General features: G+C 52.3%; 2 protein-coding genes across 2 annotated transcripts; one reads left to right on the top strand and one right to left on the bottom strand.

Annotated features, from left to right (window-relative positions):
- Positions 1-858: 858 nt before the first annotated feature.
- Positions 859-7,706, top strand: LOC138357895 (proteoglycan 4-like). Its single transcript, XM_069315067.1, has 2 exons — positions 859-920; positions 7,001-7,706. The coding sequence occupies exons 1-2, from the start codon at positions 859-861 to the stop codon at positions 7,704-7,706; spliced, it is 768 nt and encodes a 255-aa protein (XP_069171168.1).
- Positions 7,707-11,358: 3,652 nt separating this feature from the next.
- On the bottom strand, positions 11,359-14,261 carry LOC123761519 (coiled-coil domain-containing protein 86-like). The gene is made up of 2 exons (XM_045747547.1): positions 14,015-14,261; positions 11,359-11,900 (listed from the first exon to the last, which is right to left on the bottom strand). The coding sequence occupies exons 1-2, from the start codon at positions 14,259-14,261 to the stop codon at positions 11,359-11,361; spliced, it is 789 nt and encodes a 262-aa protein (XP_045603503.1).
- Positions 14,262-18,281: the final 4,020 nt, after the last annotated feature.

The raw sequence follows: 18,281 nt of genomic DNA, 5'->3' as shown, positions 1-18,281 counted from the left end.
GCTGCTGCTGTGGAAGATACCCCGTCTGCTGCTGTTGCTGCTGCTGTGGAAGATACCCCGTCTGCTGCTGCTGTTGGGGAAGATACCCCGTCTGCTGCTGCTGCTGCTGCTGGGGAAGATACCCCGTCTGCTGCTGCTGCTGCTGCTGGGGAAGATACCCCGTCTGCTGCTGCTGCTGCTGGGGAAGATACCCCGTCTGCTGCTGCTGCTGCTGGGGAAGATACCCCGTCTGCTGCAGCTGCTGCTGGGGAAGATACCCCGTCTGCTGCTGCTGCTGCTGGGGAAGATACCCCGTCTGCTGCTGCTGCTGCTGCTGGGGAGGATACCCCGTCTGCTGCTGCTGCTGGGGAAGATACCCCGTCTGCTGCTGCTGCTGCTGGGGAAGATACCCCGTCTGCTGCTGCTGCTGCTGGGGAAGATACCCCGTCTGCTGCTGCTGCTGCTGGGGAAGATACCCCGTCTGCTGCAGCTGCTGCTGGGGAAGATACCCCGTCTGCTGCTGCTGCTGCTGCTGGAGAAGATACCCCGTCTGCTGCTGCTGCAGCTGCTGGAGAAGATACCCCGTCTGCTGCTGCTGCTGCTGCTGGGGAAGATACCCCGTCTGCTGCTGCTGCTGCTGGGGAAGATACCCCGTCTGCTGCTACTGCTGCTGGGGAAGATACCCCGTCTGCTGCTGCTGCCGGGGAAGATACCCCGTCTGCTGCTGCTGCTGGGGAAGATACCCCGTCTGCTGCTGCTGCTGCCGGGGAAGATACCCCGTCTGCTGCTGCTGCTGCTGCTGGGGAAGATACTCCGTCTGCTGCTGCTGCTGCTGCTGGGGAAGATACTCCGTCTGCTGATGCTGCCGGGGAAGAAACCATGTCTGCTGCTGCTGCTGGGGAAGATACTTCGTCTGCTGCTGCTGCTGGGGAAGATACCCCGTATGCTGCTGCTGCTGCCGGGGAAGATACCCCGTCTGCTGCTACTGCTGCTGGGGAAGATACCCCGTCTGCTGCTAGCTGCTGCTGGGGAAGATACCCCGTCTGCTGCTGCTGCCGGGGAAGATACCCCGTCTGCTGCTGCTGCTGGGGATGATACCCCGTCTGCTGCTGCTGTTGCTGGGGAAGATACCCCGTCTGCTGCTGCTGCTGGGGAAGATACCGCGTCTGCTGCTGCTGCTGCTGGGGAAGATACCCCGTCTGCTGCTGCTGGGGAAGATACCCCGTCTGCTGCAGCTGCTGGGGAAGATACCCCGTCTGCTGCTGCTGCTGGGGAAGATACCGCGTCTGCTGCTGCTGCTGGGGAAGATACCCCGTCTGCTGCTGCTGCTGCTGGGGAAGATACCCCGTCTGCTGCTGCTGGGGAAGATACCCCGTCTGCTGCTGCTGCTGGGGAAGATACCCCGTCTGCTGCTGCTGCTGCTGTGGAAGATACCCCGTCTGCTGCTGTTGCTGCTGCTGTGGAAGATACCCCGTCTGCTGCTGCTGTTGGGGAAGATACCCCGTCTGCTGCTGCTGCTGCTGGCGAAGATACCCCGTCTGCTGCTGCTGCTGTTGTGGAAGATACCCCGTCTGCTGCTGCTGCTGTTGTGGAAGATACCCCGTCTGCTACTGCTGGGAAAGATACCCCGTCTGTTGCTGCTGCTGCTGCTGTGGAAGATACCCCGTCTGCTGCTGCTGGGGAAGATACCCCGTCTGCTGCTGCTGTGGAAGATACCCCGTCTGCTGCTGCTGTGGAAGATACCCCGTCTGCTGCTGCTGCTGGGGAAGATACCCCGTCTGCTGCTGCTGCTGGGGAAGATACCCCGTCTGCTGCTGCTGCTGCTGTGGAAGATACCCCGTCTGCTGCTGTTGCTGCTGCTGTGGAAGATACCCCGTCTGCTGCTGCTGTTGGGGAAGATACCCCGTCTGCTGCTGCTGCTGCTGGGGAAGATACCCCGTCTGCTGCTGCTGCTGTTGTGGAAGATACCCCGTCTGCTGCTGCTGCTGTTGTGGAAGATACCCCGTCTGCTACTGCTGGGAAAGATACCCCGTCTGTTGCTGCTGCTGCTGCTGTGGAAGATACCCCGTCTGCTGCTGCTGGGGAAGATACCCCGTCTGCTGCTGCTGTGGAAGATACCCCGTCTGCTGCTGCTGTGGAAGATACCCCGTCTGCTGCTGCTGCTGGGGAAGATACCCCGTCTGCTGCTGCTGCTGGGGAAGATACCCCGTCTGCTGCTGCTGCTGCTGTGGAAGATACCCCGTCTGCTGCTGCTGGGGAAGATACCCCGTCTGCTGCTGCTGCTGGGGAAGATACCCCGTCTGCTGCTGCTGCTGGGGAAGATACCCCGTCTGCTGCTGCTGCTGGGGAAGATACCCCGTCTGCTGCTGCTGCTGGGGAAGATACCCCGTCTGCTGCTGCTGCTGCTGTGGAAGATACCCCGTCTGCTGCTGCTGGGGAAGATACCCCGTCTGCTGCTGCTGCTGGGGAAGATACCCCGTCTGCTGCTGCTGCTGGGGAAGATACCCCGTCTGCTGCTGCTGCTGGGGAAGATACCCCGTCTGCTGCTGCTGCTGGGGAAGATAGCCCGTCTGCTGCTGCTGCTGCTGTGGAAGATACCCCGTCTGCTGCTGCTGGGGAAGATACCCCGTCTGCTGCTGCTGCTGGGGAAGATACCCCGTCTGCTGCTGCTGCTGGGGAAGATACCCCGTCTGCTGCTGCTGCTGCTGTGGAAGATACCCCGTCTGCTGCTGTTGCTGCTGCTGTGGAAGATACCCCGTCTGCTGCTGCTGTTGGGGAAGATACCCCGTCTGCTGCTGCTGCTGCTGCTGGGGAAGATACCCCGTCTGCTGCTGCTGGGGAAGATACCCCGTCTGCTGCTGCTGGGGAAGATACCCAGTCTGCTGCTGCTGCTGCTGGGGAAGATACCCCGTCTGCTGCAGCTGCTGCTGGGGAAGATACCCCGTCTGCTGCTGCTGCTGCTGGGGAAGATACCCCGTCTGCTGCTGCTGCTGCTGGGGAAGATACCCCGTCTGCTGCTGCTGCTGCTGGGAAAGATACTCCGTCTGCTGCTGCTGGGGAAGATACCCCGTCTGCTGCTGCTGGGGAAGATACCCCGTCTGCTGCTGCTGCTGGGGAAGATACCCCGTCTGCTGCAGCTGCTGCTGGGGAAGATACCCCGTCTGCTGCTGCTGGGGAAGATACCCCGTCTGCTGCTGCTGGGGAAGATACCCCGTCTGCTGCTGCTGGGGAAGATACCCCGTCTGCTGCTGCTGCTGGGGAAGATACCCCGTCTGCTGCTGCTGCTGCCGGGGAAGATACCCCGTCTGCTGCTGCTGCTGCTGGGGAAGATACCCCGTCTGCTGCTGCTGCTGCTGCTGGGGAAGATACTCCGTCTGCTGCTGCTGCCGGGGAAGATACCCCGTCTGCTGCTGCTGCTGGGGAAGATACTTCGTCTGCTGCTGCTGCTGGGGAAGATACCCCGTCTGCTGCTGCTGCCGGGGAAGATACCCCGTCTGCTGCTGCTGCTGGGGAAGATACCCCGTCTGCTGCTGCTGCTGCTGGGGAAGATACCCCGTCTGCTGCGACTGCTGGGGAAGATACCCCGTCTGCTGCTGCTGCCGGGGAAGATACCCCGTCTGCTGCTGTTGCTGGGGAGGATACCCCGTCTGCTGCTGCTGCTGGGGAAGATACCCCGTCTGCTGTTGCTGCTGCGGAAGATACCCCGTCTGCTGCTGCTGCTGCTGGGGAAGATACCCCGTCTGCTGCAGCTGCTGGGGAAGATACCCCGTCTGCTGCTGCTGCTGGGGAAGATACCCCGCCTTCTGCTGCTGCTGGGGAAGATACCCCGTCTGCTGCTGCTGCTGCTGTGGAAGATACCCCGTCTGCTGCTGCTGCTGCTGTGGAAGATACCCCGTCTGCTGCTGCTGGGGAAGATACCCCGTCTGCTGCTGCTGGGGAAGATACCCCGTCTGCTGCTGCTGCTGGGGAAGATACCCCGTCTGCTGCTGCTGCTGCTGTGGAAGATACCCCGTCTGCTGCTGTTGCTGCTGCTGTGGAAGGTACCCCGTCTGCTGCTGCTGTTGGGGAAGATACCCCGTCTGCTGCTGCTGCTGCTGGGGAAGATACCCCGTCTGCTGCTGCTGTTGTTGTGGAAGATACCCCGTCTGCTGCTGCTGCTGTTGTGGAAGATACCCCGTCTGCTACTGCTGGGAAAAATACCCCGTCTGTTGCTGCTGCTGCTGCTGTGGAAGATACCCCGTCTGCTGCTTCTGGGGAAGATACCCCGTCTGCTGCTGCTGTGGAAGATACCCCGTCTGCTGCTGCTGTGGAAGATACCCCGTCTGCTGCTGCTGGGGAAGATACCCCGTCTGCTGCTGCTGCTGGGGAAGATACCCCGTCTGCTGCTGCTGCTGGGGAAGATACCCCGTCTGCTGCTGCTGCTGCTGTGGAAGATACCCCGTCTGCTGCTGCTGCTGGGGAAGATACCCCGTCTGCTGCTGCTGCTGGGGAAGATACCCCGTCTGCTGCTGCTTCTGCTGTGGAAGATACCCCGTCTGCTGCTGTTGCTGCTGCTGTGGAAGATACCCCGTCTGCTGCTGCTGTTGGGGAAGATACCCCGTCTGCTGCTGCTGCTGCTGCTGGGGAAGATACCCCGTCTGCTGCTGCTGCTGTTGGGGAAGATACCCCGTCTGCTGCTGCTGCTGCTGCTGGGGAAGATACCCCGTCTGCTGCTGCTGCTGCTGGGGAAGATACCCCGTCTGCTGCTGCTGCTGCTGGGGAAGATACCCCGTCTGCTGCTGCTGCTGCTGGGGAAGATACTCCGTCTGCTGCTGCTGGGGCAGATACCCCGTCTGCTGCTGCTGGGGAAGATACCCCGTCTGCTGCTGCTGCTGGGGAAGATACCCCGTCTGCTGCTGCTGGGGAAGATACCTCGTCTGCTGCTGCTGGGGAAGATACCCCGTCTGCTGCTGCTGGGGAAGATACCCCGTCTGCTGCTGCTGGGGAAGATACCCCGTCTGCTGCTGCTGGGGAAGATACCCCGTCTCCTGCTGCTGGGGAAGATACCCCGTCTCCTGCTGCTGGGGAAGATACCCCGTCTGCTGCTGCTGCTGCTGGGGAAGATAGCCCGTCTGCTGCTGCTGCTGCTGGGGAAGATACCCCGTCTGCTGCTGCTGGGGAAGATAGCCCGTCTGCTGCTGCTGGGGAAGATACCCCGTCTGCTGCTGCTGCTGCTGGGGAAGATACCCCGTCTGCTGCTGCTGCTGCTGGGGAAGATACCCCGTCTGCTGGTGCTGCTGGGGAAGATACCCCGTCTGCTGCTGCTGCTGCTGGGGAAGATACCCCGTCTGCTGCTGCTGGGGAAGATACCCCGTCTGCTGCTGCTGCTGCTGCTGGGGAAGATACCCCGTCTGCTGCTGCTGGGGAAGATACCCCGTCTGCTGCTGCTGGGGAAGATACCCCGTCTGCTGCTGCTGGGGAAGATACCCCGTCTGCTGCTGCTGGGGAAGATACCCCGTCTGCTGCTGCTGGGGAAGATACCCCGTCTGCTGCTGCTGGGGAAGATACCCCGTCTGCTGCTGCTGGGGAAGATACCCCGTCTGCTGCTGCTGGGGAAGATACCCCGTCTGCTGCTGCTGCTGCTGCTGCTGCTGGGGAAGATACCCCGTCTGCTGCTGCTGCTGGGGAAGATACCCCGTCTGCTGGTGCTGCTGGGGAAGATACCCCGTCTGCTGCTGCTGCTGCTGGGGAAGATACCCCGTCTGCTGCTGCTGCTGCTGGGGAAGATACCCCGTCTGCTGCTGCTGGGGAAGATACCCCGTCTGCTGCTGCTGGGGAAGATACCCCGTCTGCTGCTGCTGCTGCTGGGGAAGATACCCCGTCTGCTGCTGCTGGGGAAGATACCCCGTCTGCTGCTGCTGGGGAAGATACCCCGTCTGCTGCTGCTGGGGAAGATACCCCGTCTGCTGCTGCTGGGGAAGATACCCCGTTTGCTGCTGCTGCTGCTGGGGAAGATACCCCGTCTGTTGCTGCTGCTGCTGGGGAAGATACCCTGTCTGCGGCTGCTGGGGAAGATACCCCGTCTGCTGCTGCTGCTGGGGAAGATACCCCGTCTGCTGCTGCTGCTGCTGGGGAAGATACCCCGTCTGTTGCTGCTGCTGCTGGGGAAGATACCCCGTCTGCTGCTGCTGGGGAAGATACCCCGTCTGCTGCAGCTGCTGCTGGGGAAGATGCCCCGTCTGCTGCAGCTGCTGCTGGGGAAGATACCCCGTCTGTTGCTGCTGCTGCTGGGGAAGATACCCCGTCTGCTGCTGCTGCTGCTGGGGAAGATACCCCGTCTGCTGCTGCTGGGGAAGATACCCCGTCTGCTGCTGCTGGGGAAGATACCCCGTCTGCTGCTGCTGGGGAAGATACCCCGTCTGCTGCTGCTGGGGAAGATACCCCGTCTGCTGCTGCTGGGGAAGATACCCCGTCTGCTGCTGCTGGGGAAGATACCCCGTCTGCTGCTGCTGGGGAAGATACCCCGTCTGCTGCTGCTGGGGAAGATACCCCGTCTGCTGCTGCTGGGGAAGATACCCCGTCTGCTGCTGCTGGGGAAGATACGCCGTCTGCTGCAGCTACTATCGTGGAAGACGACGACGATGACAGAAGCAAAGAGAAACTGGAGTTGGAATATAATGAGGCCGAGATTAGAAAAGCCGCAGAATCTTGTGACGAAGGAGTCCTGGCCGACGACCGGGCCGCGGGGACGCTGAGCCCCGGAAGCACCTCAAGGTAACCTCAAGGTAAGGTACTCTGGGACGCTGCAACTATCCTGGCAGGTGTTGTGTCCCAAACTCACATTAATAAAAACAAATAAAGCTGCTGGTCCTTGATTGAGCAAGTTGTGGGTAATGAACATAAAAATAAAAACTTCATATATTTAAAATAAGAAAACTAATTAAAAATTACTAATTTTATACAAAATTATAAGAAATAATGAATGACAAAAAAAAGCCTTGACCACTTGGCATTACACAAGCAAATAAACAATATGCACAAGTGAATTGACGTTAATAACAGAGGTGAATGTGACACTTTATACAACACGCTGTGACCGTCACCCGTCGCCCGTCACCCGTCGCCCGTCGCCCGTCACCCGTCGCCCGTCACCCGTCGCCCGTCACCCGTCGCCCGTCACCCGTCACCCGTCACCCGTCGCCCGTCACCCGTCGCCCGTCACCCGTCGCCCGTCACCCGTCACCCGTCACCCGTCACCCGTCACCCGTCACCCGTCACCCGTCGCCCGTCACCCGTCGCCCGTCACCCGTCACCCGTCACCCGTCGCCCGTCACCCGTCGCCCGTCACCCGTCGCCCGTCACCCGTCACCCGTCGCCCGTCACCCGTCACCCGTCACCCGTCGCCCGTCACCCGTCACCCGTCACCCGTCACCCGTCGCCCGTCACCCGTCACCCGTCACCCGTCACCCGTCACCCGTCGCCCGTCACCCGTCGCCCGTCACCCGTCACCCGTCACGCGTCGCCCGTCACCCGTCGCCCGTCACCCGTCACCCGTCACGCGTCACCCGTCGCCCGTCACCCGTCACCCGTCACCCGTCACCCGTCGCCCGTCACCCGTCACCCGTCACCCGTCACCCGTCGCCCGTCACCCGTCGCCCGTCACCCGTCACCCGTCACGCGTCACCCGTCGCCCGTCACCCGTCACCCGTCGTAACAACGTCAGAGTGTTCCGACGGGTGAACACCTGAGCTATGGCAGCACCAGAGAGTTTGTCTGCTCAACCCATTGATTGATTGATCAAGATTAAGGCACACAAGAGGTGGCACGGGCATGAATAGCCCGTAAGTGTTGCTCAACCCTCGTGGTTTTGTTGTTTTAGATTTAGCTACTCAACGAAATGTCCATGTAGCACGGGGTATGGTGACCCCGTAACGCTGCTCAGCCCTGATTGATTGATAAAGATTAAGCCACTCAAAAGGTGGCACGGGCATGAATAGCCCGTAAGTGGTGGCCTTTTTGAGCCATTACCAGTATCAACAGATGATACTGGAGATCTGTGGAGGTGCGACTGCACCCTGCGTGACGGGAGATGTCTCCCGTGAGACATCGGGAGCACCCCGTGCACCCTGCTCAGCCGATGATGATGATGAAGATTAAGCCACCCAAAAGGTGGCACGGGCATGAATAGCCCGTAAGTGGTGGCCTTTTTAAGCCATTACCAGTATCTAGAGCTGATACTGGAGATCTGTGGAGGTACGAATGCACCCTGCATGATGGGAGATGTCTCCCTTGTGAATGTGTTAAGATGAAGATGAAGCCACCCAATAGGTGGCACGGGCATGAATTGGTAAGTGGTGGCCCTTTTGAGCCATCACCAGTATCAATAGATGATACTGGAGATCTGTGGAGGTGCGACTGCACCCAGCGTGACGGGAGATGTCTCCCGTGTTTTAAACAGATGAAGAAGATGAAGATGAAGCCACCCAAAAGGTGGCACGGGCATGAATAGCTCGTAAGTGGTGGCCCTTTCGAGCCATCACCAGTATCAAGAGCTGATACTGGAGATCTGTGGAGGTGCAAGTGCACTCTGCGTGACGGGAGATGTCTCCCGTGAATGTGTCCAAGATGACGATTAAACCATCCAAAAGGTGGCACGGGCATGAATAGCCCGTAAGTGGTGGCCCTTTTGAGCCATTACCAGTATCAAGAGCTGATACTGGAGATCTGTGGAGGTGCAACTGCACCCTGCGTGACGGGAGATGTCTCCCGGACCAAGTGTGTGGTGTCAAAGATGCACCCTTTGCACGCAGGGTGCATTCGCACCTCCACAGATCTCCAGTATCAGCTCTTGATACTGGTAATGGCTCAAAAGGGCCACCACTTATGGGCTATTCATGCCCGTGCCACCTTTTGGGTGGCTTAATCTTCTCTCTCTCTGCTCAGTCCTCCTGCCTGAGCTTATATATACAGTGATGACGTCAGACAGGTGAGGTGACGAAGGCGCCGGCGGAGTAACGATCGTTAACAAGTGTAGATTGAGAATTGGCAAGTGGCAGGTGGGCGGCTGTCGTGGACGGTAGGCGGGTGTCGTGGCAGGTGGGCGGCTGTCGTGGCAGGTGGGCGGCTGTCGTGGCAGGTGGGCGGCTGTCGTGGACGGTGGGCGGGTGTCGTGGCAGGTGGGCGGCTGTCGTGGACGGTGGGCGGCTGTCGTGGACGGTGGGCGGCTGTCGTGGCAGGTGGGCGGCTGTCGTGGACGGTGGGCGGTGGAGGGGGGGGGGACAATACAATTACAGGGCCCCTATAATATAATATAGCCAACTGGTAATGAGGCAGCAAATCAATAAAACACGGTGAGTCTCTCACAATCACTCACGCGCCACATCTGTGATAGGAAGTATATTTGCAGTTGTTATATCGTATTCTTCCGGCAGATCTTCTGTGGTCATCAGGGAACCGAGCAACTTCAACCAGTTGCTTCCCGTGGGAAGAGACGCCATAGCCACGAGGCCTATACCTGGCAGACTGCTCACGTGTCCCGCTAATATCCAGACTGACGCCTTCTAATCATATAAGACCGTCAGTTATTAAACTAACCTCAGTAGACTAATTTACTAACACTTAGTATAATTTTTCCTATTAATCGATAAATTCTCGATTGATAGGCTACTATAATTAATTAACCCCCAAGTTGTGTTGCAATTTGACTTGTGGGAGAATTTCAATCCATACTGTCCGCTCAATGAAACATACAGTCTGTCGAAAGAAATAATAAATTAATTAATTATACATCTTAAATATAAATTCTTCAAATAATCCAATTAATTAATAATTAAGTTCAATAAAATCCCACGAGTCAAAATTCCCCACATAGCGAGTTCCTGGGAAGTCCCTGGCGAGTCCCTGGCCAGTCCCTATCCAGTCCCTGGCCAGTCCCTATCCAGTCCCTGGCCAGTCCCTATCCAGTCCCTGGGGAGTCCCTATCCAGTCTCTGGACAGTGCCTTTGGAGTCTGGCTGTAACGGTCCCGGGTCTCCTAACCCTATACTCCGGGTATTTAACCTACCGTTAATTATCTCTACTCAATATTGACCACAGCTCTACTGTAACTCCAAGTCCATTACCACGTAACCCCAAAACGAAAGGCGCTGTACTTATAGTTACGAGCAAACTCTGAGCGGACATCTACTGCTGCTGCCACCGTCCATTCCAGTAATCCTATGTAAGATAAGGAATGGAACTTGTCTGTACAACACGATATGAAACTTGTTCGTGTATCAACTGTAAGTACTCGTATATAATCAAGACTCTTTAGGTCAAGAACTTGAGCCCATTAGCTTTAGAGTACTCAACCCCAACCTGCAAACTATTATAGGGAACCAAGATCCAGGGATCAGAATTAAAGTCAATTTACAACAACAAATTAATCAATTATATATTTACTATTAGATCTTCACTCAAATGGGCATCACAATTCAACGATATCGTTAGATGTTAAATATCAACATGAATACACAAATGTATCTCACAGTTCCTGCGACGGCGCTGGAACCAATCGTATTGGCGTTTGCCTTTCCATTGGAGACTTTCGGCACCGTGGAGAGGGGGGACCTGCTGCATGGGTAACAGCTTCTCCCCTGTATCAACCTACCCTGTGTTTGCGCCCTGGAGAGGCCACTCCAGACCAAGAACCAGAACACCATAGTCTCCTGAGACTGATGGATGCCTACTACACAAGTGTGAGTCACCACACAGCAAATGGAAAGTACTCCGGCTGACTGTCCCTGAAAATCACACAACACTTAGGTTAGAAAACACAATATTCATCACCGACTGCTGAGCCTAAGTTTGAGAGAGAGAGAGAGAGAGAGAGGGAGAGAGAGAGAGAGAGAGAGAGAGAGTGAGACAGACGGAGAGAGAGAGAGAGAGAGAGAGAGAGAGAGAGAGAGAGAGAGAGAGAGAGAGAGAGAGAGAGAGAGAGAGAGAGAGAGAGAGAGGGAGGAGAGGGGGAGTTACAGAGTCCCCACCCGGCCTGGGGAAGCCAGGCCTGGCTGTGGGACTCCCAACTACTGCTGTTCTGCTCAACCCTCAATTCTGTCTCCATTCAAATATACAGTTCCAAGGGTATTTATGAGGGATCTGGGAACTAAGCTCTGCCTACTAACAAGATAGCCCCAGGCTCTCTACCTAGACAGCGGCTTGTCAGGTGGACACACACAGCCAACAATCTGCAATTATCAGCTTAGCAGAAGGCAGGGCCACCTGACACGACCTGACCCCTGGTCAACTTGTGGTCATCACCTTCTAAATGTGTGATTCCTTAATTGCTAAAGCCAGCCAGCTTGGCGCCTTCAAATATCATGTGTGACTGATTTGTTGTATGAAATATTAAACTTAAACACATTTATATAGTGTTACATGGTGAGTCCCTGGCGAGTCCCTGGGGAGTCCCTGGCGAGTCCCTGGGGAGTCTCTGGGGAGTCTCTGGCGAGTCCCTGGCGAGTCCCTGGCGAGTCCCTGGGGAGTCCCTGGGGAGTCCCTGGCGAGTCCCTGGCGAGTCCCTGGCGAGTCCCTGGGGAGTCCCTGGCGAGTCCCTGGCGAGTCCCTGGGGAGTCTCTGGGGAGTCCCTGGCGAGTCCCTGGGGAGTCTCTGGGGAGTCTATGGGGAGTCTGGCGAGTCTCTGGGGAGTCTCTGGGGAGTCTGGCGAGTCCCTGGGGGAGTCCCTGGGGAGTCCCTGGGGAGTCTCTGGGGAGTCCCTGGGGAGTCCCTGGCGAGTCCCTGGGGAGTCCCTGGGGAGTCCCTGGGGAGTCTCTGGGGAGTCCCTGGGGAGTCCCTGGGGAGTCTGGCGAGTCCCTGGCGAGTCCCTGGGGAGTCTCTGGGGAGTCCCTGGCGAGTCCCTGGGGAGTCTCTGGGGAGTCTGGCGAGTCCCTGGGGAGTCTGGCGAGTCTAATCAGAGCGTCTACGATGGTCACCACTTTAGACGCTCTGCCTCGTATATAAACGCAAGCTCCTAGAATCTTGTTGAGAACATTGTATACACCATCCTGAGAAAGGATGTATTGTATACACCATCCTGAGAAAGGATGTATTGTATACACCATCCTGAGAAAGGCAGTATTGTATACACCATCCTGAGAAAGGATGTATTGTATGCACCATCCTGAGAAAGGATGTATTGTATGCACCATCCTGAGAAAGGATGTATTGTATACACCATCCTGAGAAAGGATGTATTGTATACACCATCCTGAGAAAGGATGTATTGTATACACCATCCTGAGAAAGGCTGTATTGTATACACCATCCTGAGAAAATATGTATTGTATACACCATCCTGAGAAAATATGTATTGTATACACCATCCTGAGAAAGGATGTATTGTATACACCATCCTGAGAAAATATGTATTGTATACACCATCCTGAGAAAGGATGTATTGTATACACCATCCTGAGAAAGGATGTATTGTATACACCATCCTGAGAAAGGCTGTATTGTATACACCATCCTGAGAGAGGATGTATTGTATACACCATCCTGAGAAAGGATGTATTGTATGCACCATCCTGAGAAAGGATGTATTGTATACACCATCCTGAGAAAGGATGTATTGTATACACCATCCTGAGAAAGGCTGTATTGTATACACCATCCTGAGAGAGGATGTATTGTATACACCATCCTGAGAGAGGATGTATTGTATACACCATCCTGAGAGAGGATGTATTGTATACACCATCCTGAGAGAGGATGTATTGTATACACCATCCTGAGAGAGGATGTATTGTATACACCATCCTGAGAGAGGATGTATTGTATACACCATCCTGAGAGAGGATGTATTGTATACACCATCCTGAGAAAGGCTGTATTGTGTACACCATCCTGAGAGAGGATGTATTGTATACACCATCCTGAGAAAGGCTGTATTGTATACACCATCCTGAGAAAGGCTGTATTGTATACACTGTGACGGTAACGCGTTGGTGTTCGGCTGTTTAAGGCTAGGGGTATGGCCTCGTCACATAGTTATAAAAAAAAATAGAAAACTGGAACTTCGTCTGTGGTAAGGTAAGGAGAAGACACACAAAACACAAGTAAATTTTAACAATGAAATTTTAATTACGTTAAATAAATCAAAACATGAAAAAATGGACAAACAAATTCTTATAATAAAATCAATCAATCAAAATAATAAGAATAATTAAATGACACAATGAAAAGTTACGTTAAGATAAAATAACAAGAAGTGCAACACAAAATAAAGGGAAGGTGCTGGAATATTGGCTTTAAGCTACCACCTCTCTCAGTACACGCTAACGTCTAGCCGGGAGGAGTGGTAACCACGAAAGCACTGAACATTCTGAGGTCTGAGGTCGTGGCGACCCCAGACATCAAGTAGTATGGGGGGGGGCGAGTGCAGGTGCAGCCAGACCGGCGACCAATCAGCGGAGCCGGTAGCGATCAACAGGTAGTTTGGCGGTTTGAGTCTGAACAGGTGTCTGGCTGCATACGTTTTGCGCTCTGGCAAACCTTGCTGGTGTTGTTGTCGTTGTTGGACATTTCTTCCATAGTAGTTTTATATAATTCCAACGACGTAATTGTGGAGGGAAGAGCAGGCTCAATCTCTTGAAGGAGATTATCGTCACAACACCATCCTGAGAAAGGCTGTATTGTATACACCATCCTGAGAAAGGCTGTATTGTATACACCATCCTGAGAAAGGCTGTAGGTTACTTCCGAATTATTTTATTTTCAATACACTAACACATATACTGGGTGTTACCTTCACTTTCCTTCATGCACCACCACATTATAGTGTGTTTCTTTACTGAGGATTTTGCCACATAAATATGGTCCTCAATGAACCGGATAGAATATAAGCATTAGTGTAATATACACACACACACACACATGTAATTGTAAAAAAGAGTTGAACCTATATTACAGCCTAGCAAGCATATATATATTTTATTGTGCAGTACTCGAGACAACCCGAGTTGTGTTGACTACATAGTATTACCATATCTATAGTAATAATTTAACTATAATCATTTCACCTTTGTTAATCTGTGTCTCTGTGCCAACTAAGAGTGATTTTGAGGAGCTAACTTGAGGTAAATCCTGCATAGATACTTGGTTACCACTCAAATTATAGTGTGTATGATTATATAGTGGGTATTTTTGAATGATAATCACCTCTAGTTCGGAATCTAGTAGCTCTAGTGCTAGAAACAGTCCAAATCCAAGTCCAACAAGGCTTGGCACTAGTACATCTGCAGCACGGCTAGCAAATACAGCTATCATATCTACTGCAAAAATTGTAAAGGCGACTCTCGCAGGTATGAAGGGCCATTTAACACGACAGATCAGTGAATGCGACGATTTATGTAAACACACTCCAGTTGATTATGTTGAACTGGAGGGCCATCACAAGGTTGCCGAGAGCAAGTCTGAGCATGGAAAAGGCCAAATACCGAAATATCAGGATGTGATAGCTGATACTAACAAAGATGAAGAAGCAATGGAAGCTGTAGTACAAGAAAATGCAGATTATGAAGATGCCATACAAACAAAGTTACAACACTTTGTCAATTTAATAACCATACACAAGGCCACTACAAATATTGCAGCCACAGCTTCCCAAAACCCGACACAACCAGAAGTCAAATTACCATCACCCAGTCTCCCAACTTTCTCTGGTACAGAGGACGAAAGTTGGGACAACTTCTGGAACAAATTTGTCGATTAAGTGGATTCTAATGCTACTATAGCCAAGACCACAAAATTTATATATTTGCAGAGTGTCTTAAAGGATGAAGCGTTAAAAGTGGTCGGTAATTTAACATTAACAGATGATGGTTATGATAGCGCAGTACAGCTCCTTAAGGAAAATTATGCTAAGTCAGAATTGACTATCAGACTTCTAACCCCAAAAACTGTTAGATATTTTCCTCCAGATGGATCAGCTGACTCACTCCAAGCCTTTAGAGTGGAGCTTGAGTCCTTGCTCAAGGCGCTTAACAATAAAGTGAATCTGGATGAATCGGACTGGATAATCCACGTCCATATGAGATGCAAATTACCCAGTGATGTACTGGATAAGTTGTTTGTCTTACATAACAAATCTTCTCTGACAGTAAAGCCAGAGATACGATTCCAGAGTATGTCCATATCCTGGACCTCCTCCACTCCCTAAGGCATGAGTTGTACATATTCGTCCTTTGAGACTACAGGAGTAGATTTCACAGGAGCACTAACACTAACAGACACCAAGGACAAAAAAACAGTAAAGGCATATATCTGCTTTTTGCAGGCGATGAGTCACAATAACGTGGCTGAAATATGTTGACCAGACCACACACTAGAAGTTGAAGGGACGACGACGTTTCGGTCCGTCCTGGACCGTTCTCTACCTCTCAATCGACTTGAGAATGGTCTAGGACGGACCGAAACGTCGTCGTTCCTTCAACTTCTAGTGTGTGGTCTGGTCAACATCTGCTTTTTCACCTGTGTCACAACAAGGGCAGTACATTTAGAAGTGACTCCCAATATGAGTGCCGAGGCATTCTTACAGGCTTTCCGCAGGTTTGCTTCACATAGATCAAACACTGTGGCGTGTTAATGATCTTAAGTTAATGATCTCAGACAATGGGTCCAACTTAGTGGCAGTAGAAGTATGTCTGAGGAAAATCTTTAACCACCCAAAGGTGCACACGGCCCTAAATCAACGGCAGTGCCACTGGAAATTCATACCTCCCAGAGCATCATGGCATGGAGGCTTCTATGAAGGCATGATTGGAACGGTGAAACATTCTCTACAGAAAACCCTACACCGTCAAAAGATTGACCTAAAGAGCTCCAAACCGTTGCCATAGAGATAGAAGCACGAGTTAACAACCACCACTTACCTACCTCTCTGAGGATGTTTTGCAGCGTCAACCATTAAGTCCAGCTCATCTGATGTATGAGAGACCTCTCAGAACTCTCGTGTCCCTTACGGACCAGGAACCAGAGCATCCTTCAAATGTCCGAGAGAGTGATTTGGTTCAACGTTTCATACATCTATGAGGGGTGATAAGTCGGTGGAATGACGTATGGACTCGAGAATGCCTTACTGCTCTGAGGGAGTATCATTACGGGGCAGACAACCCCTACAACAGAATTAACTTGAACCTTGGTGACATAGTTCTGGTGGACAGCGATGGGCCACACTCAGAGTGGCCTATAGGCCAAATTGTCTCTGTTCATCCAGACAGTCAGGGGCATCTTGAGAAGAGTGAAAGTAAAATGCCGAGGCAACACCACTCTCAAAACATTAAAGAAATTAGTTCCTTTAGTACTGGCAGGAAAAGAAGACGTTCAACGACTTCCAGCACCCGAAGGGCCAGTAAGGGACGTCCGTCCCGAGCGGACTGCTGCACAACAATGCAAACTCAAATTAAAGAACCTCTTTAATTCTGAGGGCGAGGAATAAAGTGATTGCAGTCCTTACTGGGACTTCGACCCATGTTCCCCCCCCCCCCCCTCCCGGAATTATGTCGGACATCCGACACAAGTAAAATGATTCAGTTACCTATTAAAGAAATCAGAGAACGGGTATTCCGTTATGTCATCCAACAACATGTAATATATTAAACTCTTATTTCTTTTAAACCTCAGTCTAGTATTTAGACTTAATAAACAAGTGTTCACTGGGACTGAATATAATTACCAACACCAGGAATATAGCTTAACTCCCTATTCCTTAATCATAAATACAACCACCAAATATTTTAGGACGTCTCCCCTGGGGAGGCGTCGGCACATACACAACTCAATCATAACAAATGCCTCGCTGTAGAGGTGGCTCCTTACTAGCCGGTAAAACTCGTTAAAACGCCCAGATTACATGTCAACAAGCGAGTAGCAACCACAACAGCCTCTCAACAACCACAACAGCCTCTCAACAACCACAACAGCCTCTCAACAACCACAACAATGTTTAAGTATCCGACTGCGTTATATTCTGGTATTATTTGGTGCACCGTATAACATGGATTAAGTAGCCGGTTATTAGCATGAGAAAACCACAAACACAGTGAGTAGCATTTTACTCAGCTCTTTACTACATACACAAATATTCATGTCACATATACTTTATATGTTAATGTGCTTTACTAATGTTAACATCCCAAACAGGTAATTATGAGGAAGTTACTGAAGCAGACAGTTGGCCCCCAATATAACTGTGATTCGACTCTGTTGTACACAAAGACGCCAGCTGCCCAGGATGTCATTTATGCACTCTGAGGCACAGGGGCACACCCTAACCAGTAGTGACATCCTAATTAGGCCATTACAACCACTCAGCTAAGGCCTATATGTTCTTTGTTCCAAGGCCTATATATACTGTAGATAGAGTAGCTTATAATTAGTTATAAGAATTCTAGATTAGACCACCACATGTGGTATGATATATAATTTATATAGTAACAATAAGGTAAACATTTGTTTACAGTTATCCACTCACAGTGATGTAAGCATTTGTCCCTCCCATTGTGGTGATAAGTTTTAGCAGGTTGAATTATAATATACACTCCACTAAATAACTTACACCAATAATTCAATATTGAAGTTTAACTAAAAAATAATCAAATAATAATATAATATTCAAGTAACAACAAATAAAATAAAGTAAATATTTGAATATTCATAAAAAGAAAAAGAATAAAGCCTGCTAGGATTTTCCCAGACGTCAACTGTGCCTCAACATGTTCTTATGGTAGACCATGAGTACTTGAAGTGGGTCCTCTGGCGACTGGTGCTTCATACAACAGCTTCAATGCTGCTCAAGTATTAGGTGGATGCAGCATGAAGAGTGTAGTGTATGGTACCCCGAGGTAGGGGGGTGCGTGACTGTCACTCCCGTTGTCATCAACAGAACCCGTTGCGTCGCTTCCACTACTACTATAGTCAACAGGACCCACACTAAACTAAATAAACTACCACTCCTGTCACCTTCCACTTATCTGCAACATTCAGCATCCTGTTTCTTACATATTTTCTCTAGTTTCAATAATTTTATAAATTTTGTTCTGTATTTCGCAGCAACAAAGCTCTCGTCCTTTTTGACTTCTGGTCAACACTTGATATTTGGTAGCGTTAAAGAGCTCCTCGGCGGGCTTACAGTTCTGAAGACGCTCACATATGTTGTTTGCGATGAGCGACAGTACAGGAACATCGCTGTGGGAGATGATGGGGCAGTGTTGGCAAGGCTGCGAGGGGGGACGCCAGGCAACCTCGGTCGAGGACAAGCCAAAGTCCAGGATGATGGGTCGGGGCCCA

This window comes from Procambarus clarkii, chromosome 7 (genome assembly GCF_040958095.1).
Source record: "Procambarus clarkii isolate CNS0578487 chromosome 7, FALCON_Pclarkii_2.0, whole genome shotgun sequence".
NCBI classification, from domain to species: domain Eukaryota; kingdom Metazoa; phylum Arthropoda; class Malacostraca; order Decapoda; family Cambaridae; genus Procambarus; species Procambarus clarkii.
Note: the sequence above shows the minus strand (reverse complement) of the source record. Positions and strands in the feature narration are given on the sequence as shown.

Coding starts and splice junctions, on each gene's coding strand:
- LOC138357895 (XM_069315067.1), top strand. CDS start 859: ATGTCTGCTGCTGCTGCTGGGGAAGATACTTCGTCTGCTGCTGCTGCT. Junction 921..7,000: donor GCTGCTGGGGAAGATACCCC/GTATGCTGCTGC, acceptor AATATGCACAAG/TGAATTGACGTTAATAACAG.
- LOC123761519 (XM_045747547.1), bottom strand. CDS start 14,261: ATGATAGCTGTATTTGCTAGCCGTGCTGCAGATGTACTAGTGCCAAGC. Junction 11,901..14,014: donor AGAGACACAGATTAACAAAG/GTGAAATGATTA, acceptor CGCTCTGATTAG/ACTCGCCAGACTCCCCAGGG.